This window comes from Odocoileus virginianus, chromosome 10 (assembly GCF_023699985.2).
Source record: "Odocoileus virginianus isolate 20LAN1187 ecotype Illinois chromosome 10, Ovbor_1.2, whole genome shotgun sequence".
Lineage (NCBI taxonomy): Eukaryota > Metazoa > Chordata > Mammalia > Artiodactyla > Cervidae > Odocoileus > Odocoileus virginianus.
In genome coordinates, this window is record NC_069683.1 from 45,848,741 (window position 1) to 45,867,896 (window position 19,156).

The 19,156-nt window shown below is 53.7% G+C and overlaps 1 protein-coding gene across 1 annotated transcript in view; it reads left to right on the top strand.

The window, feature by feature from the left end:
* The window catches only part of NECTIN1 (nectin cell adhesion molecule 1), a 73,009-nt gene that overhangs the window by 41,831 nt on the left and 12,022 nt on the right, over positions 1–19,156 (top strand). The window contains exons 2-5 of the mRNA XM_020872006.2: positions 13,481–13,831; positions 14,348–14,650; positions 15,052–15,169; positions 16,747–16,898. Of these exons, the coding sequence (XP_020727665.1) occupies positions 13,481–13,831; positions 14,348–14,650; positions 15,052–15,169; positions 16,747–16,898 (924 nt within the window). The remainder of the gene's footprint in view (positions 1–13,480; positions 13,832–14,347; positions 14,651–15,051; positions 15,170–16,746; positions 16,899–19,156) is intronic.

Here is a 19,156-nt window from a genome sequence, read left to right on the forward strand (position 1 = left end):
CCCGGACAGATGCGGACACATCCCCTCCAGAGTGCACCCAGCCCTGTGCCCACCCCACCTCCTCGCCCAGGTAGCTTTGCCCTGAACATCCACCCCACATTCCAGCACCCCTGCCTGAGCTCCATGCCCCTTCCCTTAGGCGAGTGGTCCTAACTAGAGGCAGGTTTGCCCCCCAGGGAGCACTTGGCAATGTGTCACACCTGAGGGCGGCTGCTACTGCATGGAGCAGGTAGAGGCTAGTGACGCTGCTAAATGCCCTCGCAGTGCACAGGACAGCCCGCACCACCAGGGATTATCAGCCCCCGAGTGGCAGCAGTGCCAAGGCGAGTGGTCTTATCATGACAGGGACTCACTCAGGATCACGGGGTGGGCGGGTAGGGCTGGGATGCAAACCAGCCTACCTGACTCCTCCATGCTCCTCTCCCCAAGACCACAATACTAACAATAATACAACCATTCATGTAGTGTAACTATGCCACGCACTGTGCTAAGGGCTGATGTGAACTATTTAATTTTCAAATACATCCCATGAGACAGTCCTATATGCTTCCCCCCCTTTTTTTAATTTTTATTTTATTTATTTACGGTTTATTTATTTTTTTGCTGCACTGGGTCTTCTTAGTTGCCCTGCGACGTGTGGGATCTTAGTTCCTCAATCAGGAATCGAACCTACAGCCACTGCAATGGAAGGCAGATTCTTAACCACTGGACCCCCAGGGAAGTCCTGAGTTTATGCATGAGAAAACTGAAGCACAGAGATGTTGATGCAACTTGCTCGGTCACCCAGCAAATAAGGAGCAGATAGAAGCCTGGGTCTATCTGAGTCCAAAGTCAGTGCTCATGGATGAATGAACTACTTATATCAGTCAATTCAGTTCAGTCGCTCAGTCGTGTCCGACTCTTTGCAACCCCATGAATCGCAGCACTCCAGGCCTCCCTGTCCATCACAAACTCCCGGAGTTTATTCAAACTCATGCCCATCGAGTCGGTGATGCCATCCAGCCGTCTCATCCTCTGTCGTCCCCTTCTCCTCCTGCCCCCAATCCCTCCCAGCATCAGGGTCTTTTCCAATGAGTCAACTCTTCCCATGAGGTGGTCAAAGTATTGGAGTTTCAGCTTCAGCATCAGTCCTTCCAATGAACACCCAGGACTGATCTCCTTTAGGATGGATAGGTTGGATCTCCTTGTAGACCAAGGGACTCTCAAGAGTCTTCTCCAACACCACAGTTCAAAAGCATCAATCTTTCAGCACTTAGCTTTCTTCACAGTCCAACTCTCACATCCATACATGACCACTGGAAAAACCATAGCCTTGACTAGACGGACCTTTGTTGGCAAAGTAATGTCTCTGCTTTTTAATATGCTATCTAGGTTGGTCATAACTTTCCTTCCAAGGAGTAAGTGTCTTTTAATTTCATGACTGCAGTCACCATCTGCAGTGATTTTTGAGCCCAAAAAAATAAAGTCTGACACTGTTTCCACTGTCTCCCCATCTATTTCCCATGAAGTGATGGGACCAGATGCCATGATCTTAGTTTTCTGAATGTTAAGCTTTAAGCCAACTTTTTCACTCTCCTCTTTCACTTTCATCAAGAGGCTTTTTAGTTCCTCTTCACTTTCTACCATAAGGGTGGTGTCATCTGCATATCTGAGGTTATTGATATATCTCCCAGCAATCCTCATTCCAGCTTGTGCTTCTTCCAGACCAGCGTTTCTCATGATGTGCTCTGCATAGAAGTTAAATAAGCAGGGTGACAATATACAGCCTTGATGTACTCCTTTTCCTATTTGGAACCAGTCTGTTGTTCCATGTCCAGTTCTAATTGTTGCTTCCTGACCTGCATACAGGTTTCTCAAGAGGCACGTCAAGTGGTCTGGTATTCCCATCTCCTTCAGAGTTTTCCACAGTTAATTGTGATCCACATAGTCGAAGGCTTTGGCGTAGTCAATAAAGCAGAAATAGATGTTTTTTCTGGAACTCTCTTGCTTTTTCGATGATCTAGCAGATATTGGCAATTTGATCTCTGGTCCCTCTGCCTTTTCTAAAACCAGCTTGAACATCTGGAAGTTCTCCCTTCACGTATTGCTGAAGCCTGGCTTGGAGAATTTTGAGCATTACTTTACTAGCGTGTGAGATGAGTGCAATTGTGTGGTAGTTTGAGCATTCTTTGGGATTGCCTTTCTTAGGGATTGGAATGAAAACGGACCTTTTCCAGTCCTGTGGCCACTGCTGAGTTTTCCAAATTTGCTGGCATGTTGAGTGCAGCACTTTCACAGCATCATCTTTCAGGATTTGAAATAGCTCAACTGGAATTCCATCACCTCCACTAGCTTTGTTCGTAGTGATGCTTTCTAAGGCCCACTTGACTTCACATTCCAGGATGTCTGACTCTAGGTGAACTACTTATATACCCCACCCCCATATCCTCTTAACCCCTCCCCTATCAGTCTCCCCAACCCTGACCTTTTAGAATGAACCTTCCCTGAAGCTGGCACTATAAACCCACCTGACTACCTTCCCACCCCGCACAGGCCCAGCCCCCAGCCATTGGAGCAGGCAGCTGCCTGGAGCTGGATGGGGCTTCTGCAGAGCTAGGCAGAGCTGGGCCCTGGGATGGTCCGACAGGCCCCTCCCAGTAACAGGCAGACCAAGAGACCTCCACTTCTATACAGGTGGTGACCATTGGCATGGAGCCCAAGGACTGACCCAATGTATCTGTCACCCCTGAGCTTTTAGAAGGTTCTCCTTGGGACGCCTGGGGATTCTCCCTGTGTTTTCTCGCAGCCCCCAGCTTCTCCCACCCCCACACTAGCCTTCCAAGGAGGCTGCTGCCTACACTTCCCAAGATGTGTGGTTAAAAACACACACTTGCCGAGGGGAATCCAGGCTGCCACGTGTCTGCTGGGAGACGTGTCGCCTGCAGCAACTGGGGTGGAGAGGGCTGGTGTCAGCCGCAGAGAAGGGACCTGTCCGAATGCCGGCCTGAGAGCCTGGTGGTTCCAGGTCCTTGGAGCCTGAAAAAGCCTGGCCAGTTGGGGACAAATCCAGACTGTGGAGGAGGTGGTGTGAAGCTGGGGAGCGTGCCGGCTTAGCAGGGCTGAGACCTGGGGAGCAGGACCTCAGGGCCTCAGGGCCACAGCTCACTGGGGTGAGAAGAATATTTTTCACCTTATGGTCTGGAGTGAGGAAGGAAGTGGGGCTGGGTGCTAGGAACTGGGGCAGAGGACAGAGAGAAGAATCTGGAAGTGGTAAGCAGGTAGCAAGCAGAAGACGTGGGGCTGGGAGACCTATGAGAGGTCAGGCAGACCTGCACCCTTTAGGGTGCGGCTTCCTGGTTGCCTCTAGAAGGAGGAGATTCACACCCTTGCCTGCTTTCCTTCTGGGCAGATGGGAGGCCTCACCTTCTGCCTCTGTCCTCCGGCCCTAACTGGCCACACCAAACTGTGTCCTCCCATACAGGCCCCGCCCCTCAGTTAAAGTAGAATTTGCAGGAAGCCGCAGTCAGACCTGAGAAACAGCGAAGCCTGGCCCGGGACCCCATCTGGCTCACAGTCTTCTCCAGCAACCCCTTGAGGCCCCTTATGCTTTCTAGAGCCCAGGCACAGGGCTGAAGTCCTGGTCTTTCCACTCAGTAGGGGAAATGCCATGACTGGTGAAAGCTGAGATCCTAGGGCCCTCAGGGTGCAGGAACACCTCACTCGTGGGGAGAAAGCTTCTCCAAAAGTCATGGCTAAGGGCTTTCAGGAAGGATGAAGAGGTGTGGGCAGGTAGTAGGGCATGTGTTTTGTTTGTTTTTTATTTATTTGACTGCATCAGGTCTTAGTTGCACATTACATTATCTTTAGTTGTGGTATAAAAACTCTTGGGTTTCCCTGATAGCTCAGTTGGTAAAGAATCCTTCTGCAATGCTGGAGACCCCAGCTCACTTCCAGGAAGATTCACTGGAGAAGGGATAGACTACCCACTCCAGTATTCTTGGACTTCCCTTGTGGCTCAGCTGGTAAAGAATCTGCCCGCAATGCAGGAGACCTGGGTTCGATCCCTGGGTTGGAAAAATCTCCTGGAGAAGGGGAAAGGCTACCCACTCCAGTATTCTGGCCTGGAGAATTCCATGGACTATAGTCCATGGGGTTACAAAGAGTCAGACACGACTGAGTGACTTCCACTTTCACTTTTGAAAACTCTTAGTTGAGGCATGTGCGATCTAGTTCCCTGGCCAGGGATCAAACCCAGGCCTCCTGCCTTGGGAGCGGGGAGTCTTAGCCACTGGACCACCAGGGAAGTCCCTAGGGCAAGTGTTTAACAGAGGGAAGAACATGGCAGGGAACTGGTGGTCTTGTCCTATGTGGTGGGAGAGAAAGAGCAGGAGGAGGCTGCTGGAGACTGGAATGCCCAGGATGAGATCCAAAGCCCAAAAGGACTTTGAACTTGATCCTCAGGGCTGCAGGAAGCCATGGAAGGATTTTAAATCATGATTTTATGTTTTAAAGGGGCAAGCCTGGAGGCAGGTATGTATCTTCATCACAGTAGCACAGTAGGCAGCAGTGAGAGATGACTGTGGCCTGCCCCAAGGGCAAGGCCTGGGGAGAAGGGGTCAAGGCACCTGGGATGAGATAGCAGGTGCTAGGTTCAAAGGAAAGGGGTTGGGGTTTACTTAACTGGAGTTTCCCAGCCCAGGAATGTTGAGAAAATAAGGAAGTGAGACTCTGCTGGAGGTGGAGGGGCAGGGAAGGGGCTGAGCTGGGGGGAGGAGACTTAGAAGTCTAAATTGAGGCCAGAGGGGATGGAGAACAAAGATGAAATCAAGGGCATTTAGGAGCTAGTATCAACTGTGCTTAGTGATTACATGTCCCTGGAAGAGCCCTGTGCACCCCAGCACTGCTGTTCGCAGCCTGGATGTTCCTGGCTTGCCACTTAATCCGGGAGGTCTTCCTGGAGGAGCTGGGCAGTATACAGAGGTAGAGCAACTGCTGGGTAGGGAAGTTCCAGAGGCTGATCCAAGGCCAAGTGCAGAGCTGGGGCAGAGAGAGAGCTGGACAGGTGACATCCAAAGTCGAGTCATCCAGGGTCAGGGGGTCCAACTCTTATTTTACAGAAAAGGAAACTAAAGTCAGAAAAGCAAACTGCCCTACCTAAGGCCATACAGAAAAAAAGGGCCAAGTAATGGGGACCAGAGCCCGCCACTCCCAATCTCCAGTAGGAGCCCTCTCTTCCCACCACCTGCTCAGAGAAGAGGTGGCAGGTACACGATGAGCAGAAGAGACAGGACCGAGAGGTGGACCCTGGAGGCTGGCGATGGAGGGAGGGGACAGAACCAAGAGAGGCTCCTGTTCCCGGGATGCTGATGGGAGTCAGCAGCCACTCGGGACCAGCCTGCCCTGGGCTTTGGGGATGGGCAGCCAGCATGAATGGGCCTGTAGGAGAGTCGTCCAGGCGTCCCTGGCCACTTGCTCCTCAGTGGGAGAAGGCAAAGGCTCACTCCCAGGTTCATCCCCGTCCCCCAACCCATCCTGCTGGGTTTCAGGGAGAGATGGGACTTGCCGGAGCAGCCCCCACCACCACCAATCCCCCGGGGCTTTCAGACTGCCAGAGAGCAGAGCTGGCCAGGCCTGCCTGGAAGATCCTGGGCTCCCACTCCGGCTCCTTCTGGGGCTTTTCCCAGGCTGCCGCGCCCCCTCCTCTCCCACGCACTGTGCTGATCCGCCCAAGGCGCCGGGCGCCATCCACAGCCCATCATTAGACAGCCCCGTGTGGGGAGCTGGGGGTGGGGGTGCATCAACCAAGAGGAAAACATCGGCAGTTTCTGTGACCCCAAATGAGGGCGGAGGCGCCTGGATTCGGACAGCAGCAATTAGCCGCCGACTGTGGGATCATGGGAAGTTATCACCTCTGCTGGCAAGGTGGATGTGGAGTGGACTCAAGGACCCAGGACAGCCTGGGGCCACCCCAGGAGGCACTGCTCCCAGAGAGAAGTCCACCAGGCAAAGGCCGTGCGCTGCAGGAGGCAAGGGACGCCTTCGTGCTGAGCTAACAGGGGCGCGGGGCAGACTCGGGCCCTCACGCCCCCGGACCAGGTGAGGGGTGCTAGGGGGTGCAAGTACAAGAGCTGGGCCAGCTGCTGCTTCTCCGTTTTCCTTGCCAAGCCCTCTGCCCTCGTCACCCTGGACCCCATCCTGGACGTAGCAGGGAGGCTGGAGGCTGGAGGTGTAGCCTGGGCTCTTGGAAAGTTCCCGAAACAGGGGAACATGCCCGGGGCGTAGATACAAGATAGGACAAGTTCAAAGGACTTCAGTGAGAGCCTTGCTCATGCGGGTTCCTGCTGACAGAAACGACTGGGTCCAGGTGACACTGATTGGCAAGACTTTCCCAGAGAAGATGACCCCAGAATGGGGCTTGCTTTCACATCTCTCCTTCTGCCTCACCAGCCTGACCCCAGGAGGCTTGGTCATGACATCAGAAAGAGAAGAGCCAGCCAGCCAGCCCTGGGAGCTGACATTTGGAGAATGTAGCAGGGCTGGGAGGAGGGGACCTATAACCTTTAGGTCACTGTGCTGACTCAGCAAGGTTTCATCTGGCGGCCACAGTGAATGAGTCATCCCCACTTACCACTTAGCTGGTTTCTCCCCGGATGTCCTGTTCCTTTCTGCTAGATCCAGGGCAGGGAGCAAGGGAGCATCCCTGGAAAGCCCTAGAGATGGATCCAAAAGGATGCCAGTTTCAGAGAGGCCTTGTTGGGAAGCCCAGGGTCTCCCACCCAGGCCTGCCACTTCTGCCCACCCAACTGAGGGCACCAGGGCAGAGTCTCCGGAAAGGAGTGGGGCACAGAAGGAAACATAGCCCATGTCCGAATTCTCTGAATGCCCCATCCCCGGCCTTCACCCACCACGTGGGCCCAGTCCCACCTGCTCAGCTAGGGAGAAGAGGGGTCTGAGGTTTCAAAGGTTAGGAGGAGAAACTGATCCCGGTGGGGGCGGGGGGAGCGCCCCCCCAACCCGGCACACAGAAACATGCACATACACACACACTCTGAGACACACCCAACTGCGTGGGAACCTGTGGCCCCAGCCTTGGATTAGCTCAATGGCAGGCAGGGCAGGGCCTTGGGGAGCAGGTTTGTCGGCCACAACTGAGGAGCCTTTGTGTTTTGTTGCTGAGCTGGGGCTTTTGCAGGTCCATGACGTCTCGGAGGCCGGCCCGACGCCTGCCTTCTTGGCTCAGCACTTCTGAGAAGCCGTGAAGGAGGCCCAAACTGCCCAACCTCAGCCCCGGTGGGGAAACTGAGGCATGGGTGCAGACCTGGATCCCAGACTCTAGAGCTCATAGGATGACCAGGGACAAAATAAGCAGTGCTCAATTTCAGGAAAAGCAACGGACTCATTCTTTGATATCCCCTGGATGTAAGAACCCCTCTACCAAGGACACGGGCACTCTCCCCCCTCACTCCCCACCTCCCTGGCTTTTTCCTGCTCTGCACATAGCAGCCCCCTGCAGGTGCCCCCACCTGGGTTCCTAAAAGTTCTTGTTCCTGACCTAGCACCTGACACCCAATCAATGGACTCCGACAGGGCCTCCATCCTGCCCCCAGTCCCTTGACCTACCTGCCCACCAAGCCCAGTGTAGGCTAGCCCACAGGCCCTGTGATTGCAGTACTGTAACTGGTGTTTCTGTGCCAATGGAGACGTTGAGGTTACATTCCAGGAGGGACACCACTCAGAATGAGATCCTGGGGAGTTGGGAGAAGCTGGGTATATTTTTATGGCAGAGTGGCAAGAGCACTGGGCTGGATGCTACTGTTCTGTATCCCCAAGCAAGTGACCCAACCACTCTGGACCTTCATCTCCTTTGTAAAATGATGCATTCCCTGGTCCTTTGAGCTCCACCGTGGTACCTTTTTGGTGGTCTTGATTACCACATCTGGGGCACCCTCTGCTTCTCATGTACACACTACTATCTTTAAAACAGATAACCAACAAGGACCTACTGTATAGCACAGGGAACACTGTTCAATGTTAGGTGGCAGCCTGGATGGGAGGGGAATCAGGGGAAGAATGGATACATGTATATGTATGGCTGAATCCCTTCACTATTCACCAGAAACTATCACAACATTGTTAATCGGCTGCATCCCAACACAAAATAAAAAGTTCATAGAAGAAAAGAGGGAGCCTGTGGGGAAGAAGAGATAGTGCCTTCTGCCCACCAGACAGCTGTTGGAACAGCCCCAGCTGTTAAGGGAACCAGAGAGAGTCTGTAAGGTACTCAGGCATGACACGGTCAGCTCAACCCAAAGCCAAACCTGGCTCCTTCCCTCTCCCACAAGGACTGTGGTCTGTTTAGAGACAGTGGCGATACAATAGAAAACATGCTAAACACACATGTCAGGAAACAGAAAAGGGTGCAGACTCAAGTAATACGCAGTTGGGCAGTAGAATAGAGGTGCCAGCTGAGTGAGAGGTGATGAGTGTCCAGAAGGGCTTCCTGGAAGCGGGGAACTAGGAGCACCCCCACCATGCCTAGTACTGGTAGGTGCCCAATAAGCATTTGAGTGAAGTTCCAGGAAGGGAGGCCTCCTTCTCCATAAATGAGAAATGATGATGATGGTGATGATGATGATTGTGATGGTGATGAAACCCAGAGAAGGCTTCCGACCCACCTCTTCTGCACAGAGAAGGGCCCTGTTCCTGGGCCCCACCCCCATCTAGCCCTTTCTCCTCCTTTTTGGTGGTGCCTGCAGCTATCAGCATTACTGGGGTGGGGTGTGCCCCCCTCTCTGAAAACCTCCCAATCCACCCAATCTAAAGAACGAGGAACATTCTACCCCACCTGGATCCCGCAGATGGGAGGTGAGGGGAGATTGGGTTCTAAGTCCCTGAGCCTGGAGTAGGGGGAAGGTAAGGGAGGGTCTTCAACCCTTATCAGTCTTCCCACCCCCTCCCAATTTCACCTCTGGGATCCTTGTTCTCAGTGACCCCAAACTCCAAGGGTTCCCTTATGCCCTACCTGACCCTGCTAACAACAGCAGTTCTAGGTACTTTCACCAAAAGCATTTTTACTGCAAACACTTGGCCACATGATGAATTGGCTATGAGGCAATTTTGCCATGAAAGGTGAAATAACTGGTTGACAGTTTGGTTTCATCTGGTTGAGGTTGAGCTGGCTTTTCTTCCAGCTAGTGATATTACTGATGGCTTTATTAAGCTGACAAAAGATGACAGTTTTCCCCAAGAGTTGGTTTTATATTTTTAAACACACTACATTGGAGGAGAAAGAGGCCGAGGGCCTCCAAGGTACAGAGTTGAGCCCACATTTCCCATAAAACTTTTTTGAGTCTATCAACAGGCATGAGACAATGTGCTAAGAACACTACAGTGTGGAGGCTTTCCCAGTGCAACTCCAGGGTCAATTACAAACACGCACCCTAATGTTTGGAAACTGATACCTCTCTCAATAAAGGAAGAAACTTCAGTCAAAAATGAAAAAGTTCAATACCAGCTGAGGAGACTAATCAACAAGCAAAAAAAAAAAAATAAGTATAAAATACTGTGAATGAAAGACTTGGTAGGCAAGTGCTTACTGCTTAGACAAGGACAACCTACAAAACAAAATCAGTTCTCTGCACAGGATTGCCATGCACTCACACACACCTATTCCAATGGCCCAGTGGTAAAGAACCCACCTGCCAATGCAGGAGACATGGGCTCGATCCCTGGAGAAGGAAATGGCAACCCACTCTAGTATTCTTGCCTAGGAAATCCCATGGACAGAAGAGCCTGTCCATGAGGGCGCAAAAAAGTCAGACACAACTTAGCAACTAAACAACAACAATTTTGTTTCTGCTTTCTCCTGTTTCACTACGTCATTTTTAATGTCCCTCTTCTTTGTTATTATTTTATCTTTTTCGGCAAAATTGCCTTAAGGACAATTAGTTACACAGCAAAAATGTGGCAAAGATGCTTAAGGTGCAAATAGCAGACAAAGCTAACAGTGGGCCGTGGGCAGAGAGGCCCAGGTCAGGATGCCCCTGCCTGCTCCTTGGAAGTCCTCCCCCCTGCCTGTCTGCTCATCACCGGGCAGAGGAGCAGGGGCCCAGGCCACCCACTTAGTGCCCAGTGAGCGGGCACTCAGGCACCTTCCTCATTGCCCCGCCCGCCGTGGGGCTGCTTCTGGGGGAGTCACACGGGACTGGACGGGAGGCAGCAGCCTCATCCCAAAACACATGCAAGGCGGGCAGGGCCACCTCAGCCTAGTGAGGCGATAATGGGTGAGAGGCAGCGCCCCTGGGGCACCCGAGCCCCTTGCAGCGGCCTCCCCTCCCCACGCCCCGGCCTCTGTCCGCCTTCTCCCCTCCTGGCACTCCGCAGGGTGAGGTCACTGCTGAAGATGTGAAAAATGAATGCCAGTCTGTGCTCCAGGCACTGAACACCACCTGTTCCCACACCCCAGTAGGTGAAAGGAGATGGGGTCGCTGCAGGCTTGGTGGGCTGTGTCCTGCTGTAGGTCCCGCCACCGTGCCCTGGCACCAATCCCAAGGTGGCTCCTCGTGTTTACGCCCGTCCTGCCACTGCCATCCCCACCCCGCCCACCCCCGCCCCCACCCCCCAGTGGCCCGAGCCTTCCCAACTGGCTTTTCCTGTTCCCCGCTTTGTGTGGTGAAAGTTCCCCAATTATACCCACATTATCTCAGCTGCTGGGCAGCCTCCAGCAGACTCGAGGAGTGGAGGCTGGGGGGTGGGGGAGGGAGCACCCACTTACTCTGCGGGGAGGGCCTAAGGCTTAGGTCCTCGCCAACTGGCCAGTCAGCAGGAGAACTGGGCTGACTGGCCCACTGACCTCACTGTGGGACGGTGTCTGGGGTGGGGCACAGCTGGGCTGGGCTGTGGTTCAGAGAAATCAGCCAGTGGAGGCCAGAAAGGACCAAAGAGATGCTGAAGTCCAGTCTGCTCCCTCCCAGGGGAGGAGAATAGGGCTCAGAAAGGGGAAGTGACCTGCCAAGTTGCCAAGGCGAGCTCTAGATGGAGCCGGGCTAGAAGCCAGCACCCCCAACCCGCTGCTCAGTGCCACCTCCATGGTTCCCCCACCACCCACAGTGTTCTCTGTGGGGGACAAGTCAGAAGCCCAGAGACCGGCCAAGGGGATGGCTGGAGGGATGGGGTGGCAGTACCCCAGGTGGACCTTGAAGGGCTGTGTGGATTGACCGGACGCAGAGGAGGCAAGCATAGGGAAGCTTTCAGAACGTGGCAAGGGCCTGGCTTCGAGGGCCAAAGATACGTTTATTCAGCAGGCATGTCCTGAGTGCCAGCTGTGTGCCAAACATGGGGATACCATTCTGACCTAGAGAGACCTGGCTGGTACCTTCTTAGGGGAGGTGTGAAGGGCAGCATACTTCACTGACCATAGTCTTAGGAGCCTTCAGAGGAATATGCTCTGCTCCCGCCTCCATCATGAGAGGCAGGTGCCGCCCCGAGTTCCCACTCTGGAAAGCAGACTCCCTTGGGGGCCCATTTAGGCCATCCCCTGCCTTGGGGTCAGTCCAGGGCCTGATGTTGATCTTAACTGATGGTGCTCAATAAAGTGAGTGAAATAAGAAAGCAAGGATGGCTGATGACAGAACTCAGGAATGAGCCCACTGGAGGGCATGGCAGGCCCAGGTAGATCAGGGGGCTGAGCCAAGTTCACAGTTAAGGAAAAGCTCAGACAAAAGCCATTCGAGAGGGAATAAAGCAAAATCGGCAGGGAGACTAGAGGGCGTTCATTCATTCACTCGATGCCACCAATCACTCCATGCCACTGATCACTCCGTCCTGCCTGCAAGTCTCTCGTCTCCGTCTTCCACTGCCATCTGTCTGGCCACAAATATTGACTGAGCACCTACTGTGACCGGAGGCTGGGCCCGGCACCAGGGATACAGGGATGGAAAAGACTCAGAGGCTGCTCTGAGGAGCTCATCATCTGGCAGAGGAGAAGCCAGAGGTGTGAACAACCACATTCCCAGGCAGAAAAGAGCTGCAACAGGGTGAGAGGATCAGGGAAGCTTCCCAAAGGAGGTGGCCTGAGTGGGACAGCCATAGGTGGAAAAGGGCCTAGGCCTTTTAGGGAACCGCAGGAACAGGAGTCTAGACGTGTAGCATCAGGCATTCCCTGGGGGCCCAGTGGTTAGGACTCTGCGTTCTCACTGCCAAGGGCCCCAGTTTGATCTCACAAGTCTCACTGTGTGGCCCCCTCCCCCCAAAATTAGATGTGTAGCTTCTACAGCTCTGTGCTCCTTGGACTCAATCACTCACTGACGTGACTCCAGTGCTGATAACAGACTCAAAAAGTGGCACAAAAACAGGAGGAGGGAGGAAGGAGACACAGAAACGTGGCCTATTCCGCGGAACGGTCCAGTCAGATTTGGTCGGAAGGCCTCGTGTACAGAGTGATGTGGACAGAAAGGCAGGGTCCAGATGATGAGGACGTCAAATGCCAAGTTATGACAGCCAGACGTGACTGTGAAGGCGAACGTGAGCCGGAGAGGCTGAGCCTCAGGCAGTGCCTGCATCTCTCAGCCTGGTTGGGTAGGGGGGCTGAGCCAGTGCACTCCAGAGCCCAGGCACTCAGCCCTTTGGGGGGAGAAGACAGTGGGTGTGGCCTTACTGATGGGGTCCCCGGGAATCCCCTAGCGCTTCCCGCCTCCTGACACGTCCTCATCCATCATACCATTTGCTTCTCTTAGCAACCTGTGAGCTAGAGAGGACTGGATTATCCACCCCATTTATCAGACGAGGGAGCCAAAGCCCAGAAAGGTGAAGAAGCTAGTGGCTCCTCAGCTGGGCCTCTGCCCAAAAAGCAGCACATTCAACCCTCATCAAAAATAAGGGTGCAGAGGGATATTTACTGCCACAGAGCAGCATTGATAATAATATCACTAAGTGAAAGTACAGCTTAAGGAATAGTGTGTACAGTATGACTGTGATTTCGTCTTAAAAAAAAAAACACATGGTTACCAAGATATATGGAGAAGAATGTAAAAGAGGTTGTGCGTGCATGCTAAGTCACTTTAGTCATATCTGACTCTGCAACACTATGGACTATAGCCTGCCGGGCTTCTCTGTCTATGGGATTCTCCAGGCAAGCATACTGGAGTGGGTTGCCATGCTCTTCTTCAGGGGATCTTCCCGACCCAGGATCTAGCCCGAATGTCTTCTGTCTCCTGCATTGACAGGTGGGTTCTTTTACCACTAGTGCCACCTGAAAAGCCCAAACAAAAGGTTACTTCCCCTCAGGTGATCAGTGATACGTCTGTGTGGTGGAATCATGGGTTGTCATTTTCTTCTCAGTATTTTTCAATATCCCCCACAGTGCTCCTAAAAACAGGCAATTATGATTTTTATTGTCAGAATTTTTTAAATATGACTGCTGGAAAATAAAAACCAGCACACAGGGAGTCGGGGTGGGGGTTCTGGCTGACCCTGACCACCCTCTGCCCTCTCTCTCTACCAGGAGCCTACACACAGATGGTCCAGGTGAACGACTCCATGTATGGTTTCATCGGCACGGACGTGGTGCTTCACTGCAGCTTCGCCAACCCGCTACCGGGCGTGAAGATCACCCAGGTCACATGGCAAAAGGCCACCAATGGCTCCAAGCAGAACGTGGCCATCTACAACCCAGCCATGGGCGTCTCGGTGCTGGCCCCCTACCGCGAGCGCGTGGAGTTCCTGCGGCCCTCCTTCACAGACGGTACCATCCGCCTCTCCCGCCTGGAGCTGAAGGACGAGGGCGTCTACATCTGCGAGTTTGCCACCTTCCCTGCGGGCAACCGAGAGAGCCAGCTCAATCTCACTGTGATGGGTAAGCTGACCTAACCGCTCCTCTCTGCTTGGGCACAGCCTGGGGGCTGGGCCATCTTCAGTGGATGCAGAGGTTCTCCTTGGGTCGCATGCTCCCAAGCTCTGGATGTGGCACTTTCAGTCCCTTCTCGCCACACTGTCCCCATTCACTAGGGATGGGGGCTGGCCTTAGCTGTGAGCAGAGCTGAGGATCAGTATTCAGGTTGGAGCCCCACTGTGGGGCACTTTCCAGGTGGCCAGGAATCAGGGAGACACCAAGGTAAGAGAGCCTGCCAAGACTCCAGGAAGACTTGCACTAGACAAAAGCTCATACAAAGACCAGAGCAGGAAGACCATGGGTGAGACCCAAGGAGGTCCCTGTGAGAAGTGCTGGGAGGGGCCTTGGTGAAGCACAGCTGAGTGGCAAGGATGACCAGGGCGACCTGAAGCAAGACCTGGCAGGTGCCTGCCCTCCCGGCCTGTGTGTCCTTGATGAGGCAGGAGAGCCAGACCCATGGCGCTCTCTTGTTTCCGGCAGCCAAACCCACCAATTGGATAGAGGGCACCCACACAGTGCTTCGAGCCAGGAAGGGGCAGGATGACAAGGTCCTGGTGGCCACCTGCACGTCAGCCAATGGGAAACCTCCCAGTGTGGTGTCCTGGGAAACGCGGCTGAAGGGCGAGGCGGAGTACCAGGAGATCCGGAACCCCAACGGCACGGTGACCGTCATCAGCCGCTACCGCCTGGTGCCCAGCCGGGAAGCCCACCGGCAGTCCCTGGCCTGCATAGTCAACTATCACATGGACCGCTTCCGGGAAAGCCTCACCCTCGACGTGCAGTGTGAGCGCGGCAGGGCGTTGGGGGCGGGGCTTCCGGGCGGGGCGGGGCGCGCACTGTCCCCTCCCACCACTCCCACTCTCACCAGCCCTCCCTCCGCAGCCTCTTCGCTCGCTAGCTTGTGCTTCCTTTTTCCTCTTTCGCTTCCTCCTCCCTTTCTGGGGGCACTCTGTCCTCTCTTCCCCCCTTCTCCTTTTGTCCACGTCTCCCGCCCGGCCTTGCTCCCTGCTGCTCCTACTCTGAGGGCCTGCGACCTCCCAACCCTGTCACTCTTCCCCTTCGTCTGGCTTTTTCCTTGTCTTTTCCCCATCTGAGGCTCATCACCCTCTGAGGCTCCCCCCTCCACGCCCTAAGTCCTGCTCTCCCGACCTCACCCTTTCCACACATCGCCCCTTGTCTCACAGACGAGCCCGAGGTGACCATTGAGGGGTTTGATGGCAACTGGTACCTGCAGCGGATGGATGTGAAGCTCACGTGCAAAGCCGATGCCAACCCCCCAGCCACTGAGTACCACTGGACCACGTAAGTGCTGCGGGTCTGGCTGGTCGCCTTGCAAGGAACCTTGCTGCACCCACTCCACCTCCAGGAGCCTTGGACAGGAAGGAAATGAAGGTCTAGATTCAGGTTTCTCAGTGAGAAGAGAGGCCATGAGAGACACACACACAGGCACCCTCCCATGTTTGACTGCATTAGGGTCAGCAGAACAAACCATTCTGCCAGGGGGGCTTCCCTCGTGATCTGCCTCCTTTCTGCTCCCTAATCAAAAACGTTGTCATTCTCCTTTGGTGATTCAGTCTGAGTCACTCCCATCCCAGCCCCCAGTATTTATTTTTATCAAGGTGTCCCCAGGGAGGTTGGCTTTCTGGAGCATCTCAGATCTCTCTTTGTTCCTTTTCCTTCTCTCCAGCACCCTCAGATTCTCAGGGAGAGGCAGCAGTCAGCCCAGAATGCCTGTGTTCATGGAGTGCTTGCCCCAAGGCCAATCCCATTCTTGGCTTCGTGGTTTTTGGGCTTAAATCTCTCAGGGTCTAGTCTCCCCTTCCAGCCAGCTGTGACAGCCTGAGCCAAGGTTCTTCCCAGAGAACAGCTGGATGGAACACACAGAAGGAGAGGGGCATGGGGAAGCCAAGAAGTAGGTTGACTTGGGTGGCCAGAGAGGATGGCTGCCCAGACTGTGTCTGCATTCTTTTTCCAAGAAGTGGAGGGCACTGGCACACCCTCGCTGTTTATTATCATCCACTTCCTGGGACCAGGAGTGGCTCTGAAGGTGTGAATGGACAGGGCCTCCCTGCCAGTTTCAGCTCTGGGTCCAACAGTTTTGTGGCACTGAGGATCAAGAGGAAGGAAAAAGGTCTTCCGGGTCCAGGAAACTTCTGGAACTCTCTCAGCATAAAAAAGACTTGTGACATGCCCAGCAAGGGAAGGAGATGGTGAAATGGAACACAGTTCCTAAACACGGGTCATATCTCATTACCCGAGTAGCCTGTTACAATTCTAGGCCAGGACCCCAGCTTTAGTAGATTTGAGGTTATTGTTGTTTAGTCGCTAAGTCATGTCCAACTCCCCACAACTCCATGAACTGTAGCCCACCAGGTTCCTCTGTCCATGGGATTTCCTAGGCAAAAGTACTGGAGTGGGTTGCCATTTCCTAACCCAGATTCAGTGTTAGGACTCTAGATTATTAACCAACTGCCTAGGGAACCAAGAACTAACTACCAAGAACCAGTGTAGTAAAAAGAGCACTGTGCTGAGAGTCCAAAGATCTGGTGAGATCCCCAGTTGTCAGTTTCTAGCTATGTTTCCTTGGCCTTGAACCTGGTTTCTCTTACGTAGTATCTCTTAGATACTGTGGGGCCAGTATCTACCTGTACCATCTGCATTTCAGTGCTGTGATGAGCAAATGTGAGACACCGAATAATGTAAAACTGCCACATGCAAGAGATTACTGTTGCTTTTATTGTTTTTACTCCTTCCAAGACAGACGCTGCCTATTAACTCAGCCAAAGGGCTGATGGTGTTGGAGTCAGGAGAATGACACAGGGGTAGCTTCGTGGGGCTGGAGAATCATAACCCTCTGCCTTGTCTCCCAACCCTTGCAGGCAGAATGGCTCCCTCCCCAAAGGCGTGGAGGCCCAGAACAGAACTCTCTTCTTCAGGGGACCCATCAACTACAGCCTGGCCGGAACCTATGTCTGTGAGGCCACCAACCCCATCGGCACCCGCTCAGGCCAGGTGGAGGTCAATATCACAGGTAGGAAGTTGCACTCTTCCCTGCCTCTCCCCGCCCACTGCTTCCTCCGCTGCCAGTGTCCCCCACCTTAGGGCTGGGTCATCGGAGGAAGTTTGCTTCTCCTGTTCCTGCTTCTCTGGTTCTCCTTTGAGAGAGGCCATTGGCCTCAGTTTACGTTTCTCTTTCTTCTATGAAGGCTGTGTGTGAAACAGGGTGACCCCTCCTCAATCAGAGCGAGTGAGACAGAGTTTCCAGGAGGGAGGGAGGAAGTGCTGTTTACCGCAGTGCTGGGGGTGGTGGGGGCTGGTAAGAGCCTTCTCCTGGATCTGCGACCACATACCTGTGATGCTGGCTTGGTGGAGTGGGCTGGAGGGAGGACCGTATCTCCTCTGAGTTCTGTTCCTGCAGTTCAGAAAATCCTCGTGGGCTGGAGGGTGGGGGCTTACCTCAAGCAGGAATACAGAGGGGAAGGCCAGGAGAGAGCCCACAGTCATGGTCTGTGTGTGCTGCGAGTGGATTTCTGTTTTCCTTGCATTTTTCTTTGTCAGGGCAGATGGGAGGGAGATTCAGCCTCCTGACCTCTTAGGGCAAAGAGGACACAGGGGCTGGGATCTTCTGGGGGAGACATCACATGGGACGTAAAAGGAGTGTGGGCTTCATTGTCAGACAGCTGCACACAAGTCCTCATCTGTAAAATGGGCATAATATGACGTGCCTGGAATTTATATATGTATGCCAAGCACCTAGCACAGACCAGTCTGTCAATAAATGGCCCGTGTTCTGTGGTTATTATCTTGGCTCTGTCATTATCATTATTAACGGAAGGATCAGAACAAGCTGATAGAGGGGTAAACTGCCATCACAACTTTGCAACCAGGGTGTCTTTAACCTGTACCTGAGCTAGCTGCAGGGTGAGAAAATGACAGGAAAAAACTCTTAGGACAGAAAGTAACCTGTGAAGGTGTCATGCTGCTGCAGAGCTGGACAGGAAGTGACCTCAGGGAGACCTGAGCCAGGCTCAGGGATACAGGGAGTTGGGTGGTGGTTACTGGGCTCCAGGCGCAGAGCTTGAGCAAGTTCTGAGGATTCATTGGCTCTGAACCTGTTTCTCAGAAGCAGGAGACCTCATCTAGGGGTATGTAGAAGGCTCAGCTGCTGATAGAACCTCCCAAAGCTGTCCAGGGGCTCTACCTACCTGTCTTTGGGGCTGCTCTGTCACCTCTCTAGCCAGGGGTCAGAAGGAGGGTCACTTGTCACTTGCTCTTTTCTTCAACTCCCTGCCTTTGACTCTCAGACTGATTAAGGTGGTAGAAGTGCCAGAGGGACACACAGTTTTTAAGGGCATGAGCCCACTCTGTCCCTCCTTGCCTGGCAAAGTAATAAAGCTATTCTTTTCTACTTTACCCCCTCCCGCAAAAAAGAGGTGTCAGAGGTGGAGCCTGAGGAAGGCTGAGACAATCTAGGATTTGGGGGGTTCCCGTAAGTTGGCAAGGGTGGAAAGGCTAGAGTCACACACTTCTTACCCCCTGGAGAAAGTCTGAGCAAAGGAAAGCTCAGTAAGAGCCTCCTGGGGGCATCAGCTCTGGCCCTGGGGCCATGCGTCACAGAATGGTGAACATTAGTCATAAGGGAACATGCTCCCCTGCGGGGAGGCAGGTCGTGTGAGGGACAGCACAGACTTGGCCTGAATATTTGCATACGGGCTCTTCCTGGCTCTGCGTGGCCTTCACCTTGTTGAGCCTCAGCGTCCTGTTCTGTAATATGGAGATCAGCATATTTATCTTGGTCTTCTTGTGCTCGTACCAAGCCCACTTTCCACGTCCCAGCACACAGTGTGGATGCCCTGCATGGGGATACCTTCCCCCAGCAAAGGACCACTGACACAATCACTGCATCGCTGCATCCCCCTCAAGCAGGCAGGCTTTCTGGGGAAATTGCTGACTGGGAAATCAGGGGAAGAGGCCAAGAAACCCCAGAGCAATGACATCTCATTGATCGTATTCCCCAGCATGAGCGGACTGGCCAGAGGCCTCAGGGCCAAATGGTGTACCCTATCCCAGAGGCAGGGCCAGAAAGGAAAGTCAGGGCCTCCCTTCTCCCAAAGCCCAGGGGGACGCAGGACCACCGTGAAGACAGGGCTGCTCACCAGAGGGAGTCATCAGGTCCAGGAGCAAGGGGGAAGAAAAGAGGGCAATTTCCCAGGTCCAGACTGGGAACAGAAAGGAAGCAAGGGAAACCAGCGTGGAGGTGAGCCATCTCCTAGGGCATGATTGCGCCAA